This window comes from Patagioenas fasciata, chromosome 12, assembly GCF_037038585.1.
Source record: "Patagioenas fasciata isolate bPatFas1 chromosome 12, bPatFas1.hap1, whole genome shotgun sequence".
Lineage (NCBI taxonomy): Eukaryota > Metazoa > Chordata > Aves > Columbiformes > Columbidae > Patagioenas > Patagioenas fasciata.
Window position 1 is genome coordinate 24,107,264 of NC_092531.1, and position 24,916 is coordinate 24,132,179.

The following is a 24,916-nucleotide window of genomic DNA, read 5'->3' on the forward strand; positions in this document are numbered from 1 at the left end:
GTGCTTTCAATGCTAGATGTTTTTAAACCCTTTCTCCAACTGCATGTTTAACTCCTGTTCTGTGGATTCATGTTGCTATAGAAGGCAATACAGCTGAAGTTAGTATTTCTGCTTGAAAACAAAAGTAAAATTCCATTCACATACTTGTGAACAGTAAAAAGCCAAATGATGCCTAGGGGCTTTGTGCAACAGGAGGAATTCCCTGGCTGCATGGCACCTGTTAGCAACAGGCTTTGGTGGGACGTGTAGTTTGTTTTTCAGTCTTGAGCATTTCAGATGTTGCAGGTATCCAGTGCTCCCAGTCTACTAAAATGCTGATCTGACCGTAATCATGTCTGGGGAGGAGCCTCTCATGTGGTTCTTGTTAAGGGAGAAGCCGTTTCCCAGCTGCTCAGTGTCAGACAGCAGGACCTGTAAGGGGGACTTGAGTTTGTTGGGAGGCCTGCCCGCTTCTCTGTGCCTGATGAAGAGCTTGATATGCTTTAAGTTGTTCCTAATCTCTAGTTAAAAATGTATAATTATACTTACTACCGGACAAATACTTTGGATTTATGCTCATATGTAATGCTTTTGATTTCAGTGACTAAGGGTGGTATCAAATCCTTGCACCGTGTCCTGTATTCCTTAAGAACCATCCTATTGTTTTCCGTAATGCCATTTTAAGCATATGTCCTAAAATACGCATCCTTAGTTTCTAACACTGCTTTCTAGTTCATAGAATCAATCCCTAAACAAAGAAAAAACAGTTAAATGTTTCTGCCTGGTTTGGTTTAACTGAGGAAAACCTTTTCTCCTTTGCAGTACAACACTGTAACATCCGGTGCATGAATGGAGGGAGCTGCAGTGACGACCATTGCCTCTGTCAAAAGGGATATACAGGAACACACTGTGGACAGCGTAAGCACACTTTTATTAATATAGATACTATAATTCTGGGCTGTGTGGATTGGGCAGCCTTCAGCACTAAATTTCAACTGATGGTCAGATTGGTTTTGATCAGGTACAGTGGAATTTTACAGGAAAACACATGACTTTGTAATGAATGCCGAGTGAATTCTTTCTGATGAGGACTATTAAAATAAACATCATGTGAATTCATAATAATTGGGTATAACTTGATCCTGTAGTTCTCACACTACCATAATTCCCGTGGACCTCCAGGGCTTTCCACTCACCAGAGCAATAAGCCATACATTTAGAATTTACATGGGATTCAGTTTTCATCTTTATAGACAAAATTAAGCTTTTTAATACAAAGCCTTGTTTTAATTTCAGGGGTCTGCTTCAGCCAGTATGTTTTAGGAATTTTGGTCATTTTGATGTTGTCTTATTAGAGTCGGTCGGCATTTTTTTATTTCCTCAACCAATTCTGAGCCAGCGGCATTCCTGGATCCACTGCTTGAAATCTCTCCCAAAGTGACTCTGGTGATCTCTTGCTCTTCTTGGCTGGGATGCTGTGAAGAAACTCAAATAAGGAAGTAGACGCTGCCTTTTAACCAGGGCTGTCATGTTGCTATCTGGTGAACTGTTAGTCTGACAGAGAAAATGTGTTTAGCTCATTTAATGAAAACCTTTTGTGCGCTGTCAAAATCAATGGCACACTTTACATGAACTTCAGTGGGACCAGGAATTTACCCTAATAATCTGGAAGAGGATCACATGGTGAAAGGATTAAGAATTGTACTTCTGCCTTCTCTGTGAAATATCAAGTGGATAAAAGAGGATAAATGGAAACCTCCTTTGTACTGAGGTGAATGTGAAATGGAGCAAAGAATAACATTACTCGACGAGCATCAAATTGTATTTAACAGCCACCTTTTCATGTGAATGTTAGATTTTCTGATTATTTTTGAGCGCAACTGCTTTGGAGTTTATTATGAGGAAAACTGGGTTCTGAATCTAGTGATAGCGTTGTATGGGCGAGGAATATCTTGGATTAACTTAAAATAGATATTGATTACGTTTTGCCATCCTAGTTGATAGCATGACATTTAATATCAACATACAGCCTTTTAATACTGGGTTGTTTTTCTATTATTGTAAGGAAACCAAATACATTTTAAAATGTGTTTCCGAACAGGGAACAACTTTGAGGATTTTGAGTTGAAATTTTCTTCTGCACCTTCTACCTTCAGTCTCTAGTATTTCAGTGTTTCTTTGTTGACAGTTTGAAAGAGATGTTCTTTTGAAGCTATGGAATTGTCTAGCAATCCCAAAGAGAGAAGCCGAGATTGTTACTGTGTTTATATTATGATCCCTTGAAAAGATGAAGTCGTGATACTAATGAGGCCAAGACGTAGGAGGTAGATTCTGGAAAATAAAGTATCCTGTTCTGTTACGTTTACTATTTTTACCGATTTACCTGAGCTTGTCAAGTACATACCTTCATGCCTTTCTGGAAATAGCTCAATAAAGATTACTTTTCCTTCCCTCTCATACAGCTGTCTGTGAAAATGGATGTCTGAATGGAGGGAGATGCGTGGCTCCGAACCGGTGTGCTTGCACGTACGGCTTTACTGGCCCCCAGTGCGAAAGAGGTATGTGCCCTAACACAGGGGGAAAAAGTGATGTTCCAATTTGCTTAATAGTAACTTTAATATATTTAAACAGTAATATGAAAGAAAATATTTTAAAAGAAATATTTTATTGCTGTCTATGAATAAGGTAAAATAGAATTAACGTCCTTGTAGAATGCAATGGAAGGAAGCTTTACCAAAAGGAAAACTCCAGTCTAAGAAAATGGTGGAGTTATTCGTTATCAAATAACACAAATTAAAATGATAACTTCCTAAATGCCGTCTTTAATGAGAAAGAAAACTCTGACATTGGATTTTTTAAAAAAATATGTGACAGGTGTTGATTGATATGGTTTTAGTGGTTATTTCTTCAGTTCACAGTAGGTTTACCAAGTGTTGTTTTCTTTTGCCGGGGCAGCCCCCCCCATTTTTTTACTATAAGAGGAGAGTTGATATTCTAATCTATAGTTGAATCAACTGGATTAGATTTTGTTAGTCTGAAGACTGAAAATAAATTTTAAATAGCATTTTTAGCAGTATTTGAGCTTCATAGGGATAGAGGCCAGGATGAAACACACATGCAACTGATTAAGGCCTTTCTTTTGTTTCCTTTTTTGCTATGAAAACACTCCAGTGAAAGAGGTGGCAAATCAAAAATATTGATAAGTCTCGTAATTCAAACTTCGATTCGGTTTCTTAAGTCATCAGAAAAGCTCCTTGTATCTCCAATACATTTGCTTACCAATGATAAGCAGCATCTTGCCTCTGCCTTTGTTGTGTTTTGTTTTGGCAGAGTTTATTCAATTCTTCTTTCCATTTTGTACAGGTTTATTGTTATCAATTTTAGGTTTTTATTTGTGTATCCATTGAGATAATCAGAGCTGTTTCCAGATGAAAACACAGCTATACCAACTGTCTTATCTGATATATGGATTTTTTTTCAGGGTCATTAAACCAATTTTATGGTTCATTTGAGGGAGATACAGTGAACAATGTTTAGGTATAATCCTTCTGTTGAATTTTGTAATTTTAAAAATAAAACATTGTCACTTGTTAGAGCTATCGGTTGATCTGTTTAGTTGGACATTCATACACGCGACTCATACAATAGATTGCATCATGTATCTCTGAACCTGGGACAGAATAGACATTAAAATCTGCTTTTGGGCTTGCAGGTGTGGGGTGTGCTTAGCACATGCAATTTCTGTCTGTGAGCGTGTCGGGTGTTCGCTGCTGGTGGTGCTGCACCTCGATTTATGGTTGGTTAGTTGTTTTTTTCATATGGGCAGCATAGGTGGGTGATGCAGAACAACGCATCCTAGGGGACTAAAGCCAGAGTGGACAGCAGGATGAAGCAGGCATTTCCCGCACTCCGTACAGCAGAAGAAGATTGCTGTGTTAGTGCTGTGTGAAGTCTTGCCAGTTGTCCACTCAGATGTTGTAGAAGTAGTTCAAACTGATGGTGAAGTTATTCTGAAGATTAAAAAGTAACTCAGTTCTGAATCTTGGGATCTCACTGCTGGAGAGGAGTAAGAGGAATGGAAAATTAGGTTAAAAATCCCAAGTTTTAAGAGAATAAAGGCTTTACAGGTAAAGAATGTACTGAACATTACTGCAAAGGCTTTGAGTTTCAAGCTGTGACTGCTCGTTCTCCATGGGTGAAGGGTTTGGGTCTTCAGTCTGGTGAAGTGCAAGTTCAGAAGAAGATTGTTCAATGCTGCTTATGGAGTTGCCTGATCTGGGACCAGTTTGACTCCAGCTCATTAGGGCAAGTTTCAAGGCTGAAGGCTGCTAACAGCTTCAGTCCTGTCCCTCGGGGCTCCTGCCTTGTGTTGGGTGGAGTGAGAAACTGGTGACACAGAGCCATGTGAGCCAAATCGTGCTGTCATGAAACCCCGTGCATGTTACCGAGTACAACTGAGGTGGAAATCTGTAACTTATATGCCTCATCCATAGGCACTTTTAACTTAGAACATGCGTTTGGTTCTATGGTTATCAATAAAAGAGAAAAGAGACATTAATGAGCTGTAGTATTTCTGGCTAATGCTCACTGCAGTATCAAAGCCAAAGGATAGTCATATCTTCCTAGAAAACCTCTGAAATTTGGCTTCTTTCACAGAGATTTCCTGTAGCCTCTCTACCTAGCTGAGCTAATATGTTCCCCTCCTCTAAAAAGGGTGTGGTGGTTTTTGGTCCCAGAATCACATTATGCCATCAGAAAAACTTTTTCTGAAGATAATGTTTCAAGTCTAAGCTGATGTTGGTCTCAGTCAGAATAAATTGCATTGTTCAGCACATGCACCTGTGTGGTCATTAGGGAGTTGGCTGGCTGCGTACGATTTTACACATCTGTCAACTAAGTAAGAGGTCCATATTTTGAATCTAGCTTTGGAAAGTTATGTGGATTTGTGACACTCCCTGGTGGGCTTCTGATGTATATGTGGATGGATATTATCCAGTACATTGACAAGATTCATGCCGTGTAGAGTAAAGCTATGTCTTTATTAGAAAGAAAAAAAAGTGAACAAAACAAAACCAAAGCATCTCTATGCATGGAGAGGGAAAAAAGGGAAATTACTGAAGAGAAATAGTCTGTTTAAAGTATCCCATTTCTGGGGAAAGCAGGAGAGGCAGATTGTTTTGAAAACACCATTTCTGGGTATAAATGTAATGTGAAGTGACATGGTTTTGTGGCCTGCACATTCTCCATCTGTTTGGCTGTGGTTTGACTTCTAGGTTGTGCCATGCCACAAGCTAACAGTCATGTCAGTAATTTACTGCGGCGTTTCACGCAGTGCTTTCCTCTGCAAGCATCGACTAATAGTAACAGTCACAGGGTGTTTGTGGCACGTATGTCACAGACCAAAGAATATTCCAGCCTTTGCTGCATATGTCATAGCTGTCTTGAATACAACGTTGAGGCAACAAAATTCATGGGGGTTATTCCAACAATCTGATTATGGAAGACAATTAAAATGTTACAGGTGGTTGTAGCGAAGTTAGAGCCAGTTTCTTACGTCCAGAGGCAAGTTGTGTACTTCTGTTTCTACTATTTTAAATAGTTCGTCTATACAGTTGGTCCATATTTGTGATACACATTAGCCTGATCGCTATTACCTCAATAAATGCTGACCATATGGTTGTTAATGAAGATCTACAAGACTTCTGTGTAGGTCATTAACTTCATATACATCTACAATTGAAGAGCTTTATCTGGTGAAAGACCTGCTGCTTCCACAGTGCAGCAAACTCCATCAAATTAGTGGCATGGGTATTTTTATATTTATATATTTATTCAGTCATTCTTCGGGAGGGCAGCAGCCCTGGACCGTTTTGGCACACAAATTGCTTTCTGTGTGTCTTATAAATGTTAATGTTAGTATAAAATGCTATGAATGTGAGCGGAAGGCATTTTTAGGTTCATTATTATCAATGGAGTGCCTCTTCATCTTCTGGGAGCATGTGCCATGTCACTGCTGAGATACGCCTTGTCAGAGCTGGATTGGGAACTGCAGCATGGTCAGAAGTGGTATCCGTGTCTCCTTAGTCCCTAAGCCGTTGTGTATCGTGTTTGGCACCTTTCTGGGCCAGGCGAAGCCTCCTGGGTGTACTGGCCAGTACACGCAGGTGTATCCTAAGTACAACAGACCTGACTTTTTGGTGGGATAACGTTCATCAAAAAGGTGAACTTGACATAAACTAAACAGTAAAAGTGTAGTGGAGTTGGAAATGCTTCCTACAGCAATTTTAGACACTTTAAAAATACATAGTCCAGAAAGGAAAATATTTCATGGATATTGGCTCGGTTAAAATTTGAACTTCAGGGATTCCTTCTGGAAGGTGCTGAGTGCTCTGGCTGCAGTCCAGCGATGGCCTTCGACATGCGTTTAAATTCAAAGCTGAGATGTCAATATGCTTAAAGTTATTCAAGTGCTTAAGGGCCTTCCTGGATTTTGGCCCAAGCTTTCAGAATCAGTTTAGATCTGAGAGGTGCACTCAGCTTTTAGCGTATCCTTTGGTCATATTGTTAGTGAAAAGAAATTGCAGGTAACAGAAAAAGAAGATGCAAGCAAAGCCATGGATGCCATCTTTACACAGTCTGACTTCTAATATTGAATAACTTGAGTGGGTTACAGATTCTGCAGTTTCTTTTAGAGTCGCTGAAGAGATTGAGAGCAGAGACTTAGCTTATGTTCCCCTGAGGATGATTCAGAACATCGACAGCTCTTTTTATTGTCTGTAAAAGAGCCTGGAGGATTTAGCTGGCTCTGTGAGATGTCCGTGTTTGAGTCATGTGAAAACATCCCTATGTCATACACGTTAGGAGAGTTCAGAGGAAAAAGTGGTGTTAGAAGCTCAGAGAGATCAGACAGGCCGATGAGGTTGGGTAGAACTGGGTCCTCAAAACTTGGGCATAAAAGCTTGCTTGACTCTTTGAATCTGTTTCTCTTCGGACATTTGCATGATTATACTTTTAAGAGGGTGAATTCTATAGAATATAAGATTGTACATTGTTGTTATCATTGTATTGCAAAAATGCAATGAAATGTGCTTTTCTTTTTCTGTCTGGATCCATTTAGAGGAACACAGTGGAAGCTCAGAATGTGTTACAGCCCTGTTTGTTTATTCGAATGCTTGTGACAACATCAGGGGCTCAATTCTGCCGCACTTTGGAGTTTTGCCACTCACTTCACGTAGGAGCAGAATTGGGCCTGATGTAGTTCAAATATTAAAAGCGTACCATGTGTGTTTTGGGTTTTTTTCTCTGCACTCAGAATATGAGCGAATGATTGCTTTTTCTTCAGACAGACTCCTTTCTGTGCTGCTCTCTCCATGGCAGGAATTTTTGCATGATTTTTAATTATATTTGGCCATTATTAAAAGTTCCCAGAATTAATGCCATATGTAAAAATATCTTTCCCAGAGCCTCCCTCTGAAAGTGCAGCCGCTCAGAGTGCTCTAGAGTAGCAGAGTGCTGTGTATATTTTTTGCTTTCGAAATATTACAACGGGTAGAATATTTTCACAAAGAGGACAGTGCACCCCTTAGTGTGCCCCGTCTCTGGTATTTAGTCTAAATGGAAAGTAAATAACAAAGTGTAGATAGCAGTAAAAGTATGTTCCCAAAGCCTTATGTTGCATTTAAAGTAGTATTGCAGCATATGGTAGCTGGCAAACATTTGAATAAACTTGATTTCTGTAGCTGTCTTCCAAGAAACACATCTGTTGACATAGACATGTAGTTTCTGCAGCCCTGTAACATGAATGCATGTACAGTATTATAGCAGCAAACTGAATGATGGCTGAGCTTGAAGGCCTGGAGTGAGGATTCTTGCACACCATTTCTTCCCTGAAAAATCACAAAAAATGGCTTCGGGTTGAAGGTAAATATATTCAGTCATAGCGTGACATTTAATTTTAATACATATTGCTACTCTTCACATCTTTCAGTTAAAAAAAATGAATTCAATATCAGTGTCTTGGATTATCTTTTCTATAAAGACATTGAGATAAATGAATGAGGAGGGTCTTTTCGTTTTTAAAACTGAAGCTGCAGCTCAATGGTCAAGTCAGTCTCTGTAGAATTGCTGTGTGTGATTTAGAGTAGTATAGAATACTTAGCAATATAATCAGTGGATCTGTGTATCAGAACTCATTACTAAGCTCAATCTGTCATTTAATGCCAAAAAGCATTTTTAGGATCTTGTGTATGTGAAGGCTTTTATCCATTGTTCTACTCCTTGCAAATACACCCCATAGCCGGTCCTATGTTGCTTGCTCTATGCTTTGTGCATCTCAAAATATCACATAGCAAGTTTTAAAATGTTTCTTCGGATATATGTTTAAAGCCTAGTCAAGATCCATAAATGATTCAGTACATATGGGCTTAGGTCTCTTGTGAGATGTGAGGGCTCCAACTTTTGTCCATGAAGCTGAACATTTACATTTTGTTCCAAATTGAGTTTTGATTTCAGTCAAACAAATCCAAATCCAAAGTTTTCATTCAACTACTTGGCAGCCCTTTCTTTATTTCCATGCCTTCTTGATTGGCTGCTGGGGCACTGACCCTTAGATGTGCAGTAAGGTATTATTTGGACGTGTTTGGTATTGATTCGATTTTAGTTGTACCGGTGGAGATGCGTACGAGTTTAATCACATATTGAGGAGCCCATATTTTGGTATAAATGATAATACAAACATGTGAATGGCATGGCTGCCTTGTTCTAAGCTGTAAGATTTGATTCTTGCATTGAAGGGCCTCACGTGAGAATCCCGGAGGTCACTGTCCCGGTACTGCAGGCACAGTATCACAGTATCACAGTATGTTTGGGATTGGAAGGGACCTCGAAAGATCATCTAGTCCAATCCACCTGCTGGAGCAGGAACGCCTAGGTGAGGTCACACAGGAACATGTCCAGGTGGGTTTGAATGTCTCCAGGGAAGGAGACTCCACAACCTCCTTGGGCAGCCTGGGCCAGGCTCTGCCACCCTCACCATGAAGAAGTTTTTTCTCAAATTTAAGTGGAACCTCTTGTGTTCCAGCTTGATCCCATTACTCCTTGTCCTATCATTGTTTGCCACTGAGAAGAGCCTGGCTCCATCCTCGTGGCACTCACCCTTTATATATTTATAAACATTAATAAGGTCACCCCTCAGTCTCCTCTTCTCCAAACTAAAGAGCCCCAGCTCCCTCAGCCTTTCTTCATAAGGGAGATGCTCCACTCCCTTAATCATCTTTGTTGCCCTACGCTGGACCCTCTCCAGCAGTTCCCACCAGGTTTGGTGTTGAACCGGTGCCCATGTCCAGGTGCCCTGGCAGCCTGGGCACGTGCTCACCATGCAGGGAGTTCAGTCTGCTCCCATTGCAGATAGGCTGAATTTGCGCTGGCTTTGCTTGCTCCTGGTGCTTGCCATCTGCCTTGTCATGTCTAAGAAATGAAGGGTGGAGGCTTGTGCTTTCATCAAGAGGTTCTGTTGAAGTTATATACACAAAGAGATGTCTCTGTTAGTTTGGTTCTGTGATATTACATTAATACAGATAGGTCTTTTATATACACAGTTGAAAGATGTAACTTCCCCGAATGGCCTGTACTGCCAGATCTGTGCTCTGTGGAGCTCCAGGGAGAACTGGGGAGAATCTGCCTGATGTGTTGTACCATGAAAGTCAGATTTTTTCATGTGCGGAAAGACTGAGTCAGCTTTTCTAGATTTTGGTTGTCATTGCAGCACAGCGTTGCGTTTAAGGCGTTCAGAATGAGAGTCTGCAAGCCACTGTTGCTCTCCTAGTATCACTGTAACATACCCATTTTCTTAATTTCTGCCATCTCTTGGTTCCTGGGTCACCGCAAAATACATAGAACACAAAACACCTGAGCACAACTAATTTCTCGTGGAACTTTCCATAGAAAAGGTGCTTTCAAAACGGTGACTCCTGGAGTTGAAGATGATACAGGGAATGTGTAAATGCAGCTCAGAACTTACCTAGCAGTGCCCACTTAGCCATTTTTGGAGAAAAATCTTCTTTCTTCTCTGGGCTGTGATACATTTTGATATAAGCAAGCATAGCTACCTGAAATTCTTCCATTTATTACAGTGATAACAAATGTTTTCCTTGTGATTCACCCTGAAATTTTACATGAATATTTTCCATTCATACTTTTTTTTTCTTCTTATTGAGCTGGTAAGCTGAAAAATGATGTTACAGTTTCAACAGAGAAAAATAACCTACCTGTATGTATGATACCTCAGTCACCTTTGTGTTAGGGACTTCATTTATTCTTTGTTTTTGTAAAGTGATCTAAGGCTTTCATGATGGTCAGTTCTGACAAAGAAAAGAGAATCTCTTTAAAACATCATAGATCATACCTAACACAAGGACAAACTGACACACATTTCCAAGTAAAACAATTCTTTGATGTGGGTCAGCTGCAAAATGATAATGAAAATGCATCCTAAGCAGAGGTGCTCAGAATGGTCAGTGCAGCTGTGTTGTCCCATGTAAGTCTCCTTGCGGCGTATTTGTAACAGACTTGATGAAATTTCTCTAGAAACTAAAGCTTTTCTAAAGTAAGCTGTTACATTTAGAAAGATATCGCGTATGCTATCTCAGTACGAAAGTTGCAAATAATTATAGGAAACAACTACCTAGGAGGAGCTGTAAGGACATTTGTAAGTCACATTTGCATTTCCAACTGGCCTGGCGAAGTTTGTGAATAATGACTGAGTGGTTTGGTTTGGTGTTTGGTTTGGTTTGTTTGCTTTGTTTGGTTGGTGTTTGTTTGGTTGTTTGTTTTTGGTGACAGCTTGTACAGTTTGGCAATCGGTAGGAAGAGGAAAGAGGTCTAAATAAGATCTGAAAGGAAAGGACCCCAAAGAGAAAGGTAGCTCCAAATTGTGCTGTGCTGTAAAGCAGCGCCTAGCTTTGTGCTCCTTATCCAGAAAAATATCAAGGGTGTACTCGATCCCACCATCTGTGTCATTGATGAAGATATTAAACAGTACTGGTCCCAGTACAGACCCCTGAGGGACACCACACTAGTCTCTATGCTGGCATAATATGTCCATACATCATAGTTCAGTTGAGCAGTACAGTGACAGAATGCTACTTGAGCTTGAAATGTTTCTAAGAGGTAATAGTAAACCCAGCGAGCACTGAATTCTCATTGTCCTGCTGGGACATGATGAAGCCTTTATGAGAACCTCCATGTCCCGGTGGGACAGCATGGGTGGTAACTTGGAGAGAGTCATCAAATGGTAGTATGACAGCTTTACAGTCACATTAATACGGGCTTCAAAAAAACCACGGGGTCAAAAATGACTGCCAGACTGCAGACTTTCAAGGCTAAAAGATCTACCATTGAGATGGACAGTTAAGAGGTGGGTGATACACAGCTATGAAAGGAGACTTAGTGTTAGATTACTTGGGCTCTGATAACTTTTAAGATAAGATATCATTTAATGATGCAGATGCTATCTCTGGAACTCACTTGCACCACACGGTGTGAATTATTCCAGTTACTTGATTCTTTATGTGAATAGTAAAGGAGTAATAGGAGGACAATTTGAGGAACTGAAATGAAGAGAGGGTCATGTTTTAATACTTTGGAATTGAGTAGACATTTAGGGGCTCATAAAGAAAAAGCAAAAGAAGCAGGTGAGAGGGGAGGACAGGCGAGAAGTTGGCAGAGGGAACGTGGCCAAATAGCTTCCACGCATCGCAGGGAGGGAGCGTTGCAGGCGGTTGAAGTTTAGACTGCTGCTTGGGCAGGGGAGACCCAGCGGAGATGTGCATTCCATTCATCTGAATGGCTCTTCTAGTAAAAACATTGCTAGACACAAGCACGGGCCAGGAATGGCAAATGATGAATGACTTAGCAAGCTATCTTGCTGGGTACTTAATCTGGGTGGTTATCTAAATAACTTGAAATGCTTCTCTTGGCCTGCGCCAGGCTGGGCAAAATGAAGTGCCATGCATTAAAACCTTGTGCTATTTCAGCTCTCAGGTCCCAGCAGGAGCCCAACAAGATATGGCTCCAGGAAAGGTGATACTATGTTAAACTAACAGTACAAGTTGTATCAAACTCAGTTCCAAATTAAATAAAAGATGTCGTGTTTTTAGAAGGCATTTTAAATCTAGCACTAGCGCTTCAGTCACTTGCTGATGTCAGTACAAAAAAAATGCTTTGTACAGCTGCTGAGTGCAAGGAAGATGAGAGGTTAACTTGGGTTAGCGGAAATGAACGACGTGCGGTGGAAGAAGTAGTGGTATCAGAGTGTTTACAGAATTTGTCATTGAATAACAGAAGTGTTTGAATTGGAGGGCCAATTAAAGTGTTCCTTTTTATAATTTTTCCCCATTTATGTGAAATTCAAATTATTTACAAAGGTGTACAAGGAAACACTGATTTTTCCCCTCTGGAAAAAAAAATGATGATGTCAAATCCATCTTAGTCTCTTACTGTTCAAGCCTTCTTAAGCTAGGGCCTGAGCCACCAGCGTGTATTAGAATAATTCTGCTATTCTTACTACAGTTGATTACAGTGCTCTGTTATAAAGGGTGGAGGCATTTGGTTGTTCTCCAAAGAAAGTGAGTAATAATTGACCTAATGTACAGAGCACATGAATAACATATTCTTTTGGTAAGAAATTTATGTTTTACAGGGTGTGCTAGAGTTCACATCCCTTTTTCACATCTTCCAAAAGATTTTAAAATACTCAGCTGCTCTATTAAATTTGTAATTCAACAAATACTCAAATACAAAGTATGCATTAGATAAAGCTCTTGAGTTGAATCCAAACATTGAAAAATCTTTTAATCTGCCTTGAAAACAGCTGTTTAGAATTTTGAATAGAAATAACAACTTCCTTCAGCCTATGTTGTTGGTGTCTGCCCCGGTCTCAAGCCGGGAGGAATTTCTCTTTGTTACTCTGATGCAAAGTCTTGCTGCTGTTGCAATGATTTGGCTATCCCCAAAATGTACCAGAAGGGGTATGCTGGTCCTGGTTGAAATACATGGTAGCACTTCGTTCGAATTCAATATAATAGAGGGGAGACTTACTCAGAAGACTTGAGATAGTTTTCACAGCTACAGGAGCTCTTCTTGACATCTCCTGTGACTGCGAGACCGCCCCTGTTCTTCCTGTTTGTCCGCTGAAGGAATTCTTGATGTGAGAATGGTGATTTTTACTGTCTGAAACAATCTGAACAAATTAGATGGGCTTTGTGCATATGCACATGCAACTTCTATTCCTCGCTCATAAATACGTGGGTGATCTCATAAAATGTTATGGAGTGACTCTGCATTAAATGCCACAAATGAAATTTCTAGGCAACTGCCCGTTGCATCCAAGGAAATGCCAAAAGAGTTCAAGATGGCTAACATACAACAAACATCAAAAGCAGTAACGATTTGCTGCTTATTGTCAATTATTGCCAAAACCCTGCAGGGCATGGCTTACATTTATTCTACAACGCTTCGTTTTGCTGTGTCCAGAGGGTGGATTATACATGCATTGCGCACACGTGCACGCATATTGGTTGTGTATTCAAACATTTGGGCGGTGTTTTAAACTCAGAGTCTGACATTGTCAGAGAAGTGAAGCCAGAATGACACTTCTCAGTAACTGTGGCATTGATGCCAAACCTACTCATGTCAAAGGGAGGGATGCCCAAAGACCTGAGTGGCCTTTGAAGCCGGAGTCAGAGTTGACGTGATCAGATGTTGTCAGCCGGGTTTCAAGGTGTGCAAGGTTACTACACAATGCTGTTGATCAGTAATTTTGGATAAAAATAAGAAGTGCTCAAAGGCATAAGCTACAAATATGAATCTGTTTTAGTAAAGGCTGTTATCTGTGGCTGTAGGGTATGGAAAATACCATTATATGGAATTGTATGTATTTAACAGCAATTTGGGATTTTGAGGTGGTGAATAGGAAAGTAAATAGCAAACAACACACATACAAATTGTTTCAGTTGTGTGATGTAATATGCTTTTTCTTTTGGGCTTCTGTGATGAACGTGCAGTCATTAATGCAATATTCTCATTTCTGAAGTGTTTCTTGAATGCAAGTGTGTTGATGGACATTAGTTAACACATAGAGAAGTTTGTGTGTGTGTCCTCCAGTAGCCTCTGATAAAGTGTAAGTAGCCCTTTTAAATCCAAAGGAGATCTTTGCATTCATTTCAGCTGGATTTAAGTCATGCTCAAATTTAACCAGATGTGGAGAAGCTTTGTGCCTTCCTTATTCTGTGAGATGATGTCTTTGCGCTGGGTTTTTTTGGCTGTGGTTTTTGTTGTTGGGTTGATTCTTCTTTCCAAGTAATCAGTATTGTGTGTGGTTCGCCGCGGTGCGATGCTGATGGAGCGCTACCCTGTGCAGATGGAGCACCCGGGATGCCAGGGACTGTCTGCATCTCCTTCCGAGCAGAAGGAGGTTGCGGGCAGCAGGATTGCAGCCTGATGCTCACAGGAAAAATAAGCAAGATGACTTTTGTGAACAGCGCTTGTGATCAGCTGTTTAAAAGCTGCTGATCCAATTTCAAGTTCTTAATGAAACGGAATGGTGGAAAGAAAGAGATCGGCACGCTGCCAGGCGTGAGTTCCAATCCAGTGGTTATCTCATTTCAAACGCGGGGGCTAAATTGTATTATCTTTATAATTTAGGCTTATAATATATTCACACACTAATAAAAAGTTGGTATGTAAAGGAAGTTTAACCACTGCAAGATTGTTTTATAAGACTAAACTATTCGATGCTTTAAAAATATTTTTCTAATGTGAGTGTTATTTATCACAAGTATAGTTGAAACCTGAAGCTTAATTATTAAAAAAGATGTTCAGGCACTTTCCTGTCAAGAGTGATGTGGATAAAAGACATTATTTCTGGGCGAAATCCTATTTACCTTTTGGATATAGCACAAAATGCCTCTGATAATCAGGAGGAAGTGTTCTGTTCCACTGCTGTCTTAAACTGTGAGCTTTCTACTGTTCTATGAGAATTCTTTTAAAGCCACCTAGAAGTTTTCCCACAGTGCTGATTTACAAGGCACTGAAACTTTAGACATCGCCCAGAACAGTCCGTTGTTCCATTAGCATTGCTGAGTGTGCTGCTCGTGTGTGTGGGTGACCACCTCGATTCCTGAATGTACCTGTTCTATTAAAATGAAAAGAAACTATTTTGTGAATGTTTAAGTACGAGTTTAAATTGGCACTGTAATTGCCAAACCTTGCATGTTAGACAGGTGTCAGAGCTCCCAAGGAGGAACTTTAAACTGCAGGATGCTGTACTCTACACACTTACCCTCTGAACTTTTGGCTGCTCCTCAGCAGTCGGTGGGAGCTCCTCCCTATGTCCCTTCCTCTCTCTTACCAGCTGCAGGAACCCAAGGTGCTGCCTGTCATTCTTTTGCACTCAGTCCCCAGCAGATGTTGACTTTTCATACCTAAAGTATCCTCTGTCTCAGCTGCAAATCTGCTTTTGGCTTGAGGAGGCTAGGGGAGCTGAGTTGCACTGGTCGCTTCCAAACGCCTTAATACTTCATTCGAAGCCCAGTGAAGTTAAAAGGAAAAAGATACTCAAAGGTTTCAGTGGCAAGGATCAGATCCTATATCCAGAGGGGTGAGGTGAGTATTGAGACCTTGCTTACACACGGATTACCTCACTTCTGTTCTGTGAGTCCTGGTTCCCTGACAGGACCCCCTCTTAACCTCAGTACTTGCTTCGTATGATGCCGAGTTACCGCAGGAAGTCTTGTTGGGGAGATAAAAATGAACAAGATGGGTTAACAATCTGGTGACTCGGGAACTTGTTTTTCTCAGAAATAATTTAAATCTCCATCTTTTACTGCTCATTTATTTTGGGTTTTTTTTGAAAGATGAATTTCAAATCTAAAGATGGGAACACAGTAGGGCCTTACCATGGTTTATTCTGCTTTAATCAATTGTTCAATTGTTCTTGCAGCATAAAAATACTTCAGAAGACAGCAAAAGTATTTACTATCTATTAGAAATCCTTTAGCTACAGTTTAAAATTTTTCCTTACTCAATACACTTATTTTTATTTCTTTTAGATGGATAGACAGGAGCTTCCTCATTTAATAGACAAGCAACATGTTGTCAGAGCTGGATTAGGCCATTCTTCATGTGGTTTGTAACCCCCTTTTACCTCACAGCCTCATTTATCGCTGGCCTGGTATTTGTTTTTCCTGATTTAGGATTATGACATTGAACTATACAAATAATATCGGGGTAGATAACTTGTACCTAATAAGCTTGAAAGTATCAAAGTAGAAAAAGAAATCAACTCTACAGATGGCAGGAAAAGGCCTTTTGGGAAAAGTGATGGTTAATATCTGCAATTTGTGTAATCATTGTTTATTCATAGTTGGTCACTCAGTGCTAGCTCGTGGCTAATATTTCAGAGTGCATAGCCAGCTGGGATGCTGTGGGCTGCTGTGTCAGTGAGGTGCTCATCACATTGCTGTGACATTCTTGGGCACCTTCTTGCATCTCGGCGTGTGAAGGTGAGCGCTGCTATGGCCTTTCCCCCTACAGCGCGTGGCGCTTGCCGCAGGTCACCCCGCTGCCGGCTGCAGCCGGGACTGCTCCCGCTCTGCTCCGAACGTGGATTCCGCTCCTGGATGGCTTGGCCTGTCTGGCTGCTCTCTACTAGCTGGCTCTCTGGACCTCCTTTGTAACTAGTGAGTTGGCTGGACTGTCCTGGCAACCCTCCCTCTCCTGGTTGGCTGGCGAAGCTCTCGGGCTGGCCGGCCTTTTCCTTTCCTTCCCTTCCTTTCCCTTCCCCTCCTTTTCTCCCCTTTTCACACGTGGTGTCTGCTGGCTCCCACTGTTTATCTCTCCATGTCTCTGGGCCTCCCACTCGTTTGTTAGATTTGCTTTGATCCATCCCGTCTTTGCTGCCTTCCTGTTTTTCTTCCCTCTGCTCTTTTGCTGTTTTGCTTCTTTGTATGGTTGTTTCTTCACACTTGTTCCCTGAAGGCTTTCTGCTCTGCCTTTCCCCTACCTACAGGCAGCATTGCATCTTTTCCAGAGCTTGCTGTCTCACTTTTGTCCTTCATCTGATATAGCAACCACAATATGATTAGTGTTATAGGTTGGAGAAACGGTTACGTTTATCACTTTTTTATTTCCCGTGGGCATTTTGTAGCTCCTTTATAAATCTGGTCTGTGCTTACGTAGAAATGTCTGTGATAAAATCCCAACTGAAGGCCTTTGTCACGCTTCTGTCTCATCTTTCCCATAATTGTGGATTATCAAGTGTCTGCGTATTCTCTATAACTCGCTGTCATCTCCCTTAGGACTCTTAGAAATGTCACAACTCGCTGTTTTAATCCAGACATCACAATTATAACTATAGTCTCACAAATGCTTAATTACGTTACAGTGGAATAAGTACTTTTGGGTGATCACAATGATGGGAAAGGAAGGGCAGGGAAAATTCACGGCAGCTGAAAATTTGCTGCGGAAGACCCTGTGAGAGAAGGCAGAACGTTCTGTGGCCATTCTCCTGCTTGGTTCAGTGTTCATTCCAGAGTTCTTATTCAGACATTATTCCTGCTGATGGTAGTTGAAGTTTTGTCTCAGGAGTAGAGAAGCAGATCTGAGTTGTTAGATGCTATAGTATACCTCATGTCACCTATAGTTATAACATCTATAGTTTTTGCCCTTTTTTTGTTCTGAAGCACTTCTTTTGCTCTTTCCACATGGCAAATGTTTTCATTCTCCCTAATTATGAGGTACTGACTTGTTAATCTGTATTTAGAATATTAGGTACCCCATATATTTAGGGAGATCTTATTGTGGCCTTTCAGTACTTAAAGGGGCCTATTAGGGACTTTTTAGCAGGACCTGTTGTGACAGGACAAGGGCTAATAGTTTTAAACTCAAAGAGGATATATTTAGTCTAGATATAAGGAAGAAGTTTTTTACACTGATGATGGTAAAACACTGTCCCAGGTTGGCCAGAGAGGTGGTGGATGAACCATCCCTGGAGACATCCCAGGCCAGGCTGGACGGGGCTCTGAGCAACCTGAGCTGGTGAAGATGTCCCTGCTCATGGATGGGGGGTGGAATAGATGAGCTTTGAGGGTCCCTTCCAACCCAAACTATTCAATGATTCTGTAATCTGTCCTTCTCTTAAGATTTTAAAAGTTTTTTGATTACTTTTATACATGTATCCAGCATAGATCCATTTCTGCATAAAAATAGTTCATAGCATCTATTGAGTTGGAAAATTAATTAGGCAACCTAATTGATTGTGCATGAGTTCCTCTGTGGAATGTGCTCTGCTGCTGTTGTACTCGCCCAGCACAGAAAATCTCAGGAGATAATTCCTCTGGTCGTTTACTAGAAACTCACAGTTAATTGAACATTAAGAGACAGAAAAAACCAAACCAAACAACAACAACCTCCCCCTGACAAAAAACCCAACAAAACCAAACTACCACAACTTGGAGGGTTTTAACACAAAAAAAAACATTACATGAAAGATCTTTTATAACTTATTACAGTAATGCCAAGAGGCCTGAACTCAGCTTGAGGCTCTCTTTATCATTCACAAAACACACAGGTCTGTGTCCCAAAGGCTATGCAGTCTGAAGAGGAAAAAACCCCAACAGCATCCAGAAGTATTGGCAGCCCCATGTTACATGTGGGGAGCTCGTATACAGGGAGATTAAGTCACTTGTGTAAGGGCGTACAGGGAGTCTGTAGCGGAGTCTGAAACTGAACCCAGGTCATCTCAGTCCCAGCCAAGTGTCTCAACCACAAGACTATCCCTCCTCTTCAGTATGTCAGTGCAGAAAGTAGGCCAAAAAGCAGTTTCCATCCTTTTACACACGGCATTTTGTAAGGCTATGAGGTATTATGTACTAGACAGGCATCTGGATCAACAGCAGTTTCTGCAGATACTTTTATCTGTAAACAGAGGCAAAGCCTGAGAAGGCTTTGTAAATTTTACAGAAATTGCTATTTTATCTATAAGTAGCATGGTTAAATCTATGAACACTGTACGTAATTACAAGGCATTTGAATTATTTTTAAGAACGGAAAAAGTATTTAAAGGATTTCTGTGTTCTGTGGCTCTCTAATATTTTAGGTTCTGGTACTACTGGTGTCTCATGGTGCATTAGCAGTGATGTGTAGCTCTGCCAGGCTACGTAGTGGTGTCACCTGAGAAAGGGAGGCTCAGGTCGTGTGACAGGCTCATGCACCCATGTTACTCAAAGGTGAAATACTCCTGCATCGAGACTTAGTGAGGCTTGCAGTTTGCTGACCTACGTCTCAGTGATTCCTAATATGTTGAGTATTTCCTTAGCTTTTGGAGAATCTCGGTTTCGCCAGATTATAATGAAAATTCTGCTTTCATCTTTTGTGCCCCCCCCCAAAAAAGTGCAAGTATGTGCAGATATATATGCATGTAGTATGTGCAGATATATATGCATGTGCGTCCATCATCCTCCTTCAGCTGAGATCTCCCATTTTTGTATGAAATCAGTACACAAAGAACAGGCCTGAGCTGTTTGTTGCCCTCAGTGCCCTAGTTAGCTGTGCACAGACCTCTGCCTCATTTGCTGAACCCCTGATTCCTTTCTCCCATATCCCCCAAATAAAAATTACCTATCTGGTTCTCACTAACCTATGTTCTGGAGTATCACTTTTATGAACTCCATTAATTGAAACCATTAGTTCCAGATCTTCTGGGCCTATACGCAGATAGATTTCAGTGATTCTCATGGCAAAAAAAAACCAAACCCACACCTTTGAAGGACCACTGGGATTTATGCAGCATGGAGGTGAGAGAAACCTTGTTTTGCAACCCAGAATCTCTAAAATAAGTAGTGAGAAATCATTCAAAACTGTGCGGTGATCAGGGTAATGAACTGTTCAGTACAGACTACGATTTCCAAGACCCTGATGCTATTCGCTGTGAGCACACACTTAGTAAAATACAACTGGAGTGTGTCACTTTTGGTTGAGCCAGTATGGCCTCGCTTTTGGAAAGAGGCCTCTGAAGACGGGGGGATCTCTTTCTTCCCCTCGTTCCCCAGTGCTGGCCGGATTCTGCATGTGGGTGTGTGCATGCAAAGTCACAGCAGTAGGATTCCTCCACTGAATTGTCATTTTCTCATCATAGTCAATGAGTCTTCACTTGTAACTGGGACCCGGACTTCATGCTGGATGTCCATGTCTGGGCACCTGCAAAACCAACAAGTCCTGTCTAATAGAGAGGAAGTGGAGACCCCTTACAATTTCAGTCTTGGAGCTTGAATGCTCATGTGCAAGGCACTGAGGCTGGCGACTTTCCCATGTTTTAATGATTTGCCCTGTGTGTGGATGCAAATGACATCTTAGGACTTGACATCCCCATCAACAAGTAGAAGAGATGCCGGTTTCCAGTACTGCAATACCTGTTGCACTAAAATAATGTATCCACAGCAAGCGTGATGAATAAAAAAGGCCAAAGGCATCAGCACAGGTGCAGCTGAAAAGCTGAGAAATGTTAAACAATATGCAGAGATTCTGAAGTCGCTCGCATTTTTAGCAAAAGCACAGAAAGTTTCCCGTGTTTCCCTAAAGTATTCATAGTAATTGAAAGACTTTCAGAAAGACTTGCAATTGTGTCAACCAATATCTGAAGTTAAAAAATAAAATAAAATGTGCTCTTTATTGCATCACTAACAGGAGAGTCAATAAAGACCTTTCACTCTTCTTACCTGCAGCTCGGAAGTGAGAACTTGACCCTGTGTTTGATAACTCTCTGTTGTTTCATGTATTTTTATTTTTCTGTTTTAAGATAATTATAATTAGTTCTGTACTCTCTCACTACTTGGGAAAATGCGGCTTTTTATGTGGTTTTAACAAAGAGTATTGAATTGACAATTGTCCTAGATAGTTTCCATAATCCTTAAAGATATGATAAAGGCAGAGAGTTGAATTAAATACTAATGTATATCTGATGTTCATCGGCTCTTTCCAATAAATATGGAAGTCTAGAGTCTCTGTGAGCATCTTAGATTTTCTCAAGATGATTCACAGTCAGGAACAGAGCAATTTAATGCTTTAGTGAACATTACAGGAAAGTGTTCAAGAGAGAATCCTAGACCTGCTAAAACGTGTAAAAACCAAAGCTGATCAGAAGAATAATAACTGAGAGGTAGGGTCCATAGTAACAGCTCCAGAACTGCACAAAAAAATGAAAGTAATGAAACACACACATGTTAGCATCTCCTGTACTTCATATAGTGGGTGGATATAGTATATATATTTAATAAAATTATACTTGCTTAATTGGAAACATTTTTGAGTCATGGTTAGTTCATTTGCATTCTTGGAAGGAGGTGATTCCTACTTGTAGCAATAGGTATTGAATACATGAGACAATTCCAGAATTACAGCATGTATTCGGTGATAATTCAACAGAGATACCACCAGACGTATTCAGAGCTAAGCAGTGCATGCTATTACCATGTTTGTTTTTGGACCACAGTCTTCATGTAAATCCCATATACGTGGTAATGCACACTGAGTCAGGTTCTGGTCATGATTACACTGGTGTACACACACAGTGATGCCACAGATTCGCTGAGGAAGGAATGTGATCCTGTAACACAGAGGCTTGCATGGGATTTCAATTAAGTAGTTGATGTGTTCCATTATGCAGTTAGGGGTGAGATATTAGGGTCTGAAGCAATTTTTGCAGATTATTGACTTAAATTTTTAACCCTTTTTGAGTTAGGTTGGTTTTTCTGGGGGGGGATGGAGGTTATTGTGCAATCACAAAATGAAATAATTGTTGAAATATTTGTGTGAAAATCAAAATACCGTATGATGTCATTGTTTTTCAGGCTTTTGTGCGTGTCTTTTTAGCTGGCTATTTACAACATAAAACTGTTACAACCTTGCTCAAAAAGAACAGTATTCGTTATTACAAAGCCTTCAGGCTAGTAGAAAAAACCAGTCAGTGTGTACATCGTACCAAATCTGTCATCACTAAAATCATACCACTAAAAATACGTGTCTATGAGAAGTATTGTTGATTACCCTAATTACCTTGTGAAAATCATATCACTAAAAGTACATGTCTATGAGAAGTATTGTTGGTTGCCCTAATTACCTTGTTAAAGACCTGCCAGGACTTCAGAAGTTCTGCGTTCTGTTAGAACCACAGAAGTTCTTTGGCCGTGTGTCATTGATAACGTAGACTTAGTGACACTCAAAACATCATTACTACATTTGCTGCCTTCCCTTTAAGTGATCCCCACTGCAGGCAAGGGGACGTCTCCCCATTCCTGCTGGATGTTCGCTCATTGGATTTCACTAAGCTGGAGCAGTGGAGCTGGCTCCCTTCCTCCCTCTCACCTCCCCTTTTTATTTATAACCGGCTGGGTTTCGTTCCAGTGCTCTGCAGTTGTATTGTGTTTCATGACGCTGCACAGGAACATTTATATTTTAGAAAAGAAAAAAAAAAAAAAGCAGGTTATTTCTAATGTGTTGTGCCATTCCCTCTCCTTTTCAAATGTGAGCGCTCTCTCTTTAAATCCTGTGCGTTGCGTTGTCTGAAAGCATTTTCCATTTCTTTGGATGTTGGTCTGTTTAATATAGTGTAAGTCATTGGGATCTATTTTGCTTACACAGTTTGCAGTACTTTTGGATAGTCTCAGTTATTTTATAGTCAGTGTCTTCTGGAGCCAAAGAGTAGAAATACACAGTGCTCGTCTATTAGCTTTGTCTTTACCTTGCTGGTTAATAGTTAATACTTTGTGGTATGTTAAGAGAGTTTCTATAACGTGGCACTTCTTTAAAAGTAGTAATAAACTTCAGCCAACTTGTTCTTTTTGAGTGAAACTTCCAGAGTTCTTCAATTGAATCCATTCTCCTTAATAATCATCTGGTCTTGACAATAAATATGTCACCAAAGTTAGTTACTTTTTTGCAAAATGAGAGATGGAAATCAACCCAGAGTTTTCTTTCATTGTTGCTAGCCTAGGAAAGAGATTGGAAAAATGAAAATCTGCAAAGAAATGTTCCTCTGTAGCTTATACAGCAAAGTAGGGTGGGTTAGAGTTTGTCAGGTAACTGATTATTCCGAGATGATAAGTTATTCTGCACTTAGCTGCATTGCTTACTGTTTTCTTCATCATGGAAAAGAATAAAATGTGGTAACAATTTGCTGTATTTGGACTGCTGCCGCACGTAATTGGGAACAACAGAGCTAAAGCATTGATTTTGGTGAAATGCTTAGTCTGCGTGTTGGATTAAAATGTGTGCAACAAATCACTCCGATTCGAGAATAATTTTTGAATTTTTTTATTTTATTACTGTAATGTTATTACTTTTCAGTTACAGACTTCAAGAACTGGGTCAGTTGCAAGGACAAAACTGGCATGAAAATAGTTGTATATTTTTTCTTGAAAATGGGTTGCCAAAATACTTTTGAAAATGGTCGGCCTGGATTGTTCTGTATGTTAAACGCAACTGATTATGTTAGTCTCACATGGTTAGTAAGCTGTTTTTTAAAAGTCCTGTTCTTTAACCAGTATCCTAGGAAGACTAGATAATATTTGCTATAGATAGACATGTTAAACAGATCATCTGTGCAGAAATGGGTTTGTGAAACAGCTTACGGAATGGAAAATAAATTTAGGCTGAGGCGTGCCAACAAGTCAATATATGAGAACAATTTGCAACAAGCAAAGGTGAGGAAGACATGCAGAAATGGGGTCATCAGAATCGTCAATTAGAGGATAATATTCCTGGGGCTGGAATATATGAGGCAGTAACTCACTTTTGTGGCTGACTAATACAGAATAAAGAGTTGTGATACCAGTAGAAGTTATTTATTGCCAGTGTTAGATATGCTTCCATGGATGTTTTTTACTCTTGTTAAAATAACGAGAGGCAACTTGGAGCTGTAACCTGTCCGCAGCACAGCTGTGGTATTTGAAACCTTGCCGCTGCCAGGTTTATAGCCCTGCCAGGAGCAGCGCCTGGATGGTTGCACTCAGTCCCGGCTCCCAGTGACATCTTCGCACCAGCCGGTGTTAAATCTCAGCAGCTGGAGCTCGCGACGGCACCGTGTGCTGAGGCAGCTGGGAAAGGCTCTTGTTAGTCCGTCAAGCCATCTCCAGCACTGGAAGGGAGCAGACAGAAGCGCCATGGTGATAATTCTTCCCATACCACAGCTAAACCTACCAAACCTCATTATAAGAAGTGTTAGACATCGTAGGAAGCTTTAAAATATTTACAGAGTTTTGTTTTCTTTCCTTCTGAATACCTTCTGATATCTTTGCCATGTACTTTCCAATGATGACACACTGGGACCCGACTGGGGTGAGTAATGGTGTCTGGCTGGGGGGAGGAGAGAACAGTGAGTGCTTAACCGTGAGTAATTATTGAAGGAAATGGCCCATGTGGAAAAGAGTGTTGTGATTGGATGCATTTATCAACGGGTGTTTTAGTGTCACCTGTGCATGGAGAACTCTTGTGTCTGACTTTCTAAATGGTTGGAAGTCAGTTCATTGAGCTAACATGGAAATGTTGTGCTGTGTATCTGATCTCGATTCAGTCCATGAAGTGAGATGTCTGACAGGGCCGTTAGAAAGGATGGAGGTCAATAATAGTTATCCCATGGCTTCCTGAGCATGGGCATTCACTTTTCTGACTTAAAAGCCACAACGTCATGTATGCAAAACATGGTTTTGTGATGATAACAAGCAACTAAAAGGGACATTTTGCAAGTGAAAATGGAGTTACAAGGACATTGCCCATCACTGTTACTCTGGTACAGTGACACACACCAGTTTGCATTAATCTTTTGGGAAGCATATGTGTGTAAAGCATTCTGTTTGTTCTTTCTGTCCGTTTCAGGAGATTTTAGTAT

At 40.6% G+C, this 24,916-nt stretch overlaps 1 protein-coding gene across 3 annotated transcripts in view; it reads left to right on the forward strand.

Annotated features, from left to right (window-relative positions):
• FBN1 (fibrillin 1) overlaps positions 1 to 24,916 on the forward strand; it is a 145,578-nt gene that overhangs the window by 21,796 nt on the left and 98,866 nt on the right. For all 3 annotated transcript variants that reach the window (XM_065847842.2, XM_071814092.1, XM_065847841.2), the window contains exons 5-6: positions 802 to 897; positions 2,442 to 2,537. In XM_065847842.2, coding sequence (XP_065703914.1) covers positions 802 to 897; positions 2,442 to 2,537 — 192 coding nt within the window. The remainder of the gene's footprint in view (positions 1 to 801; positions 898 to 2,441; positions 2,538 to 24,916) is intronic.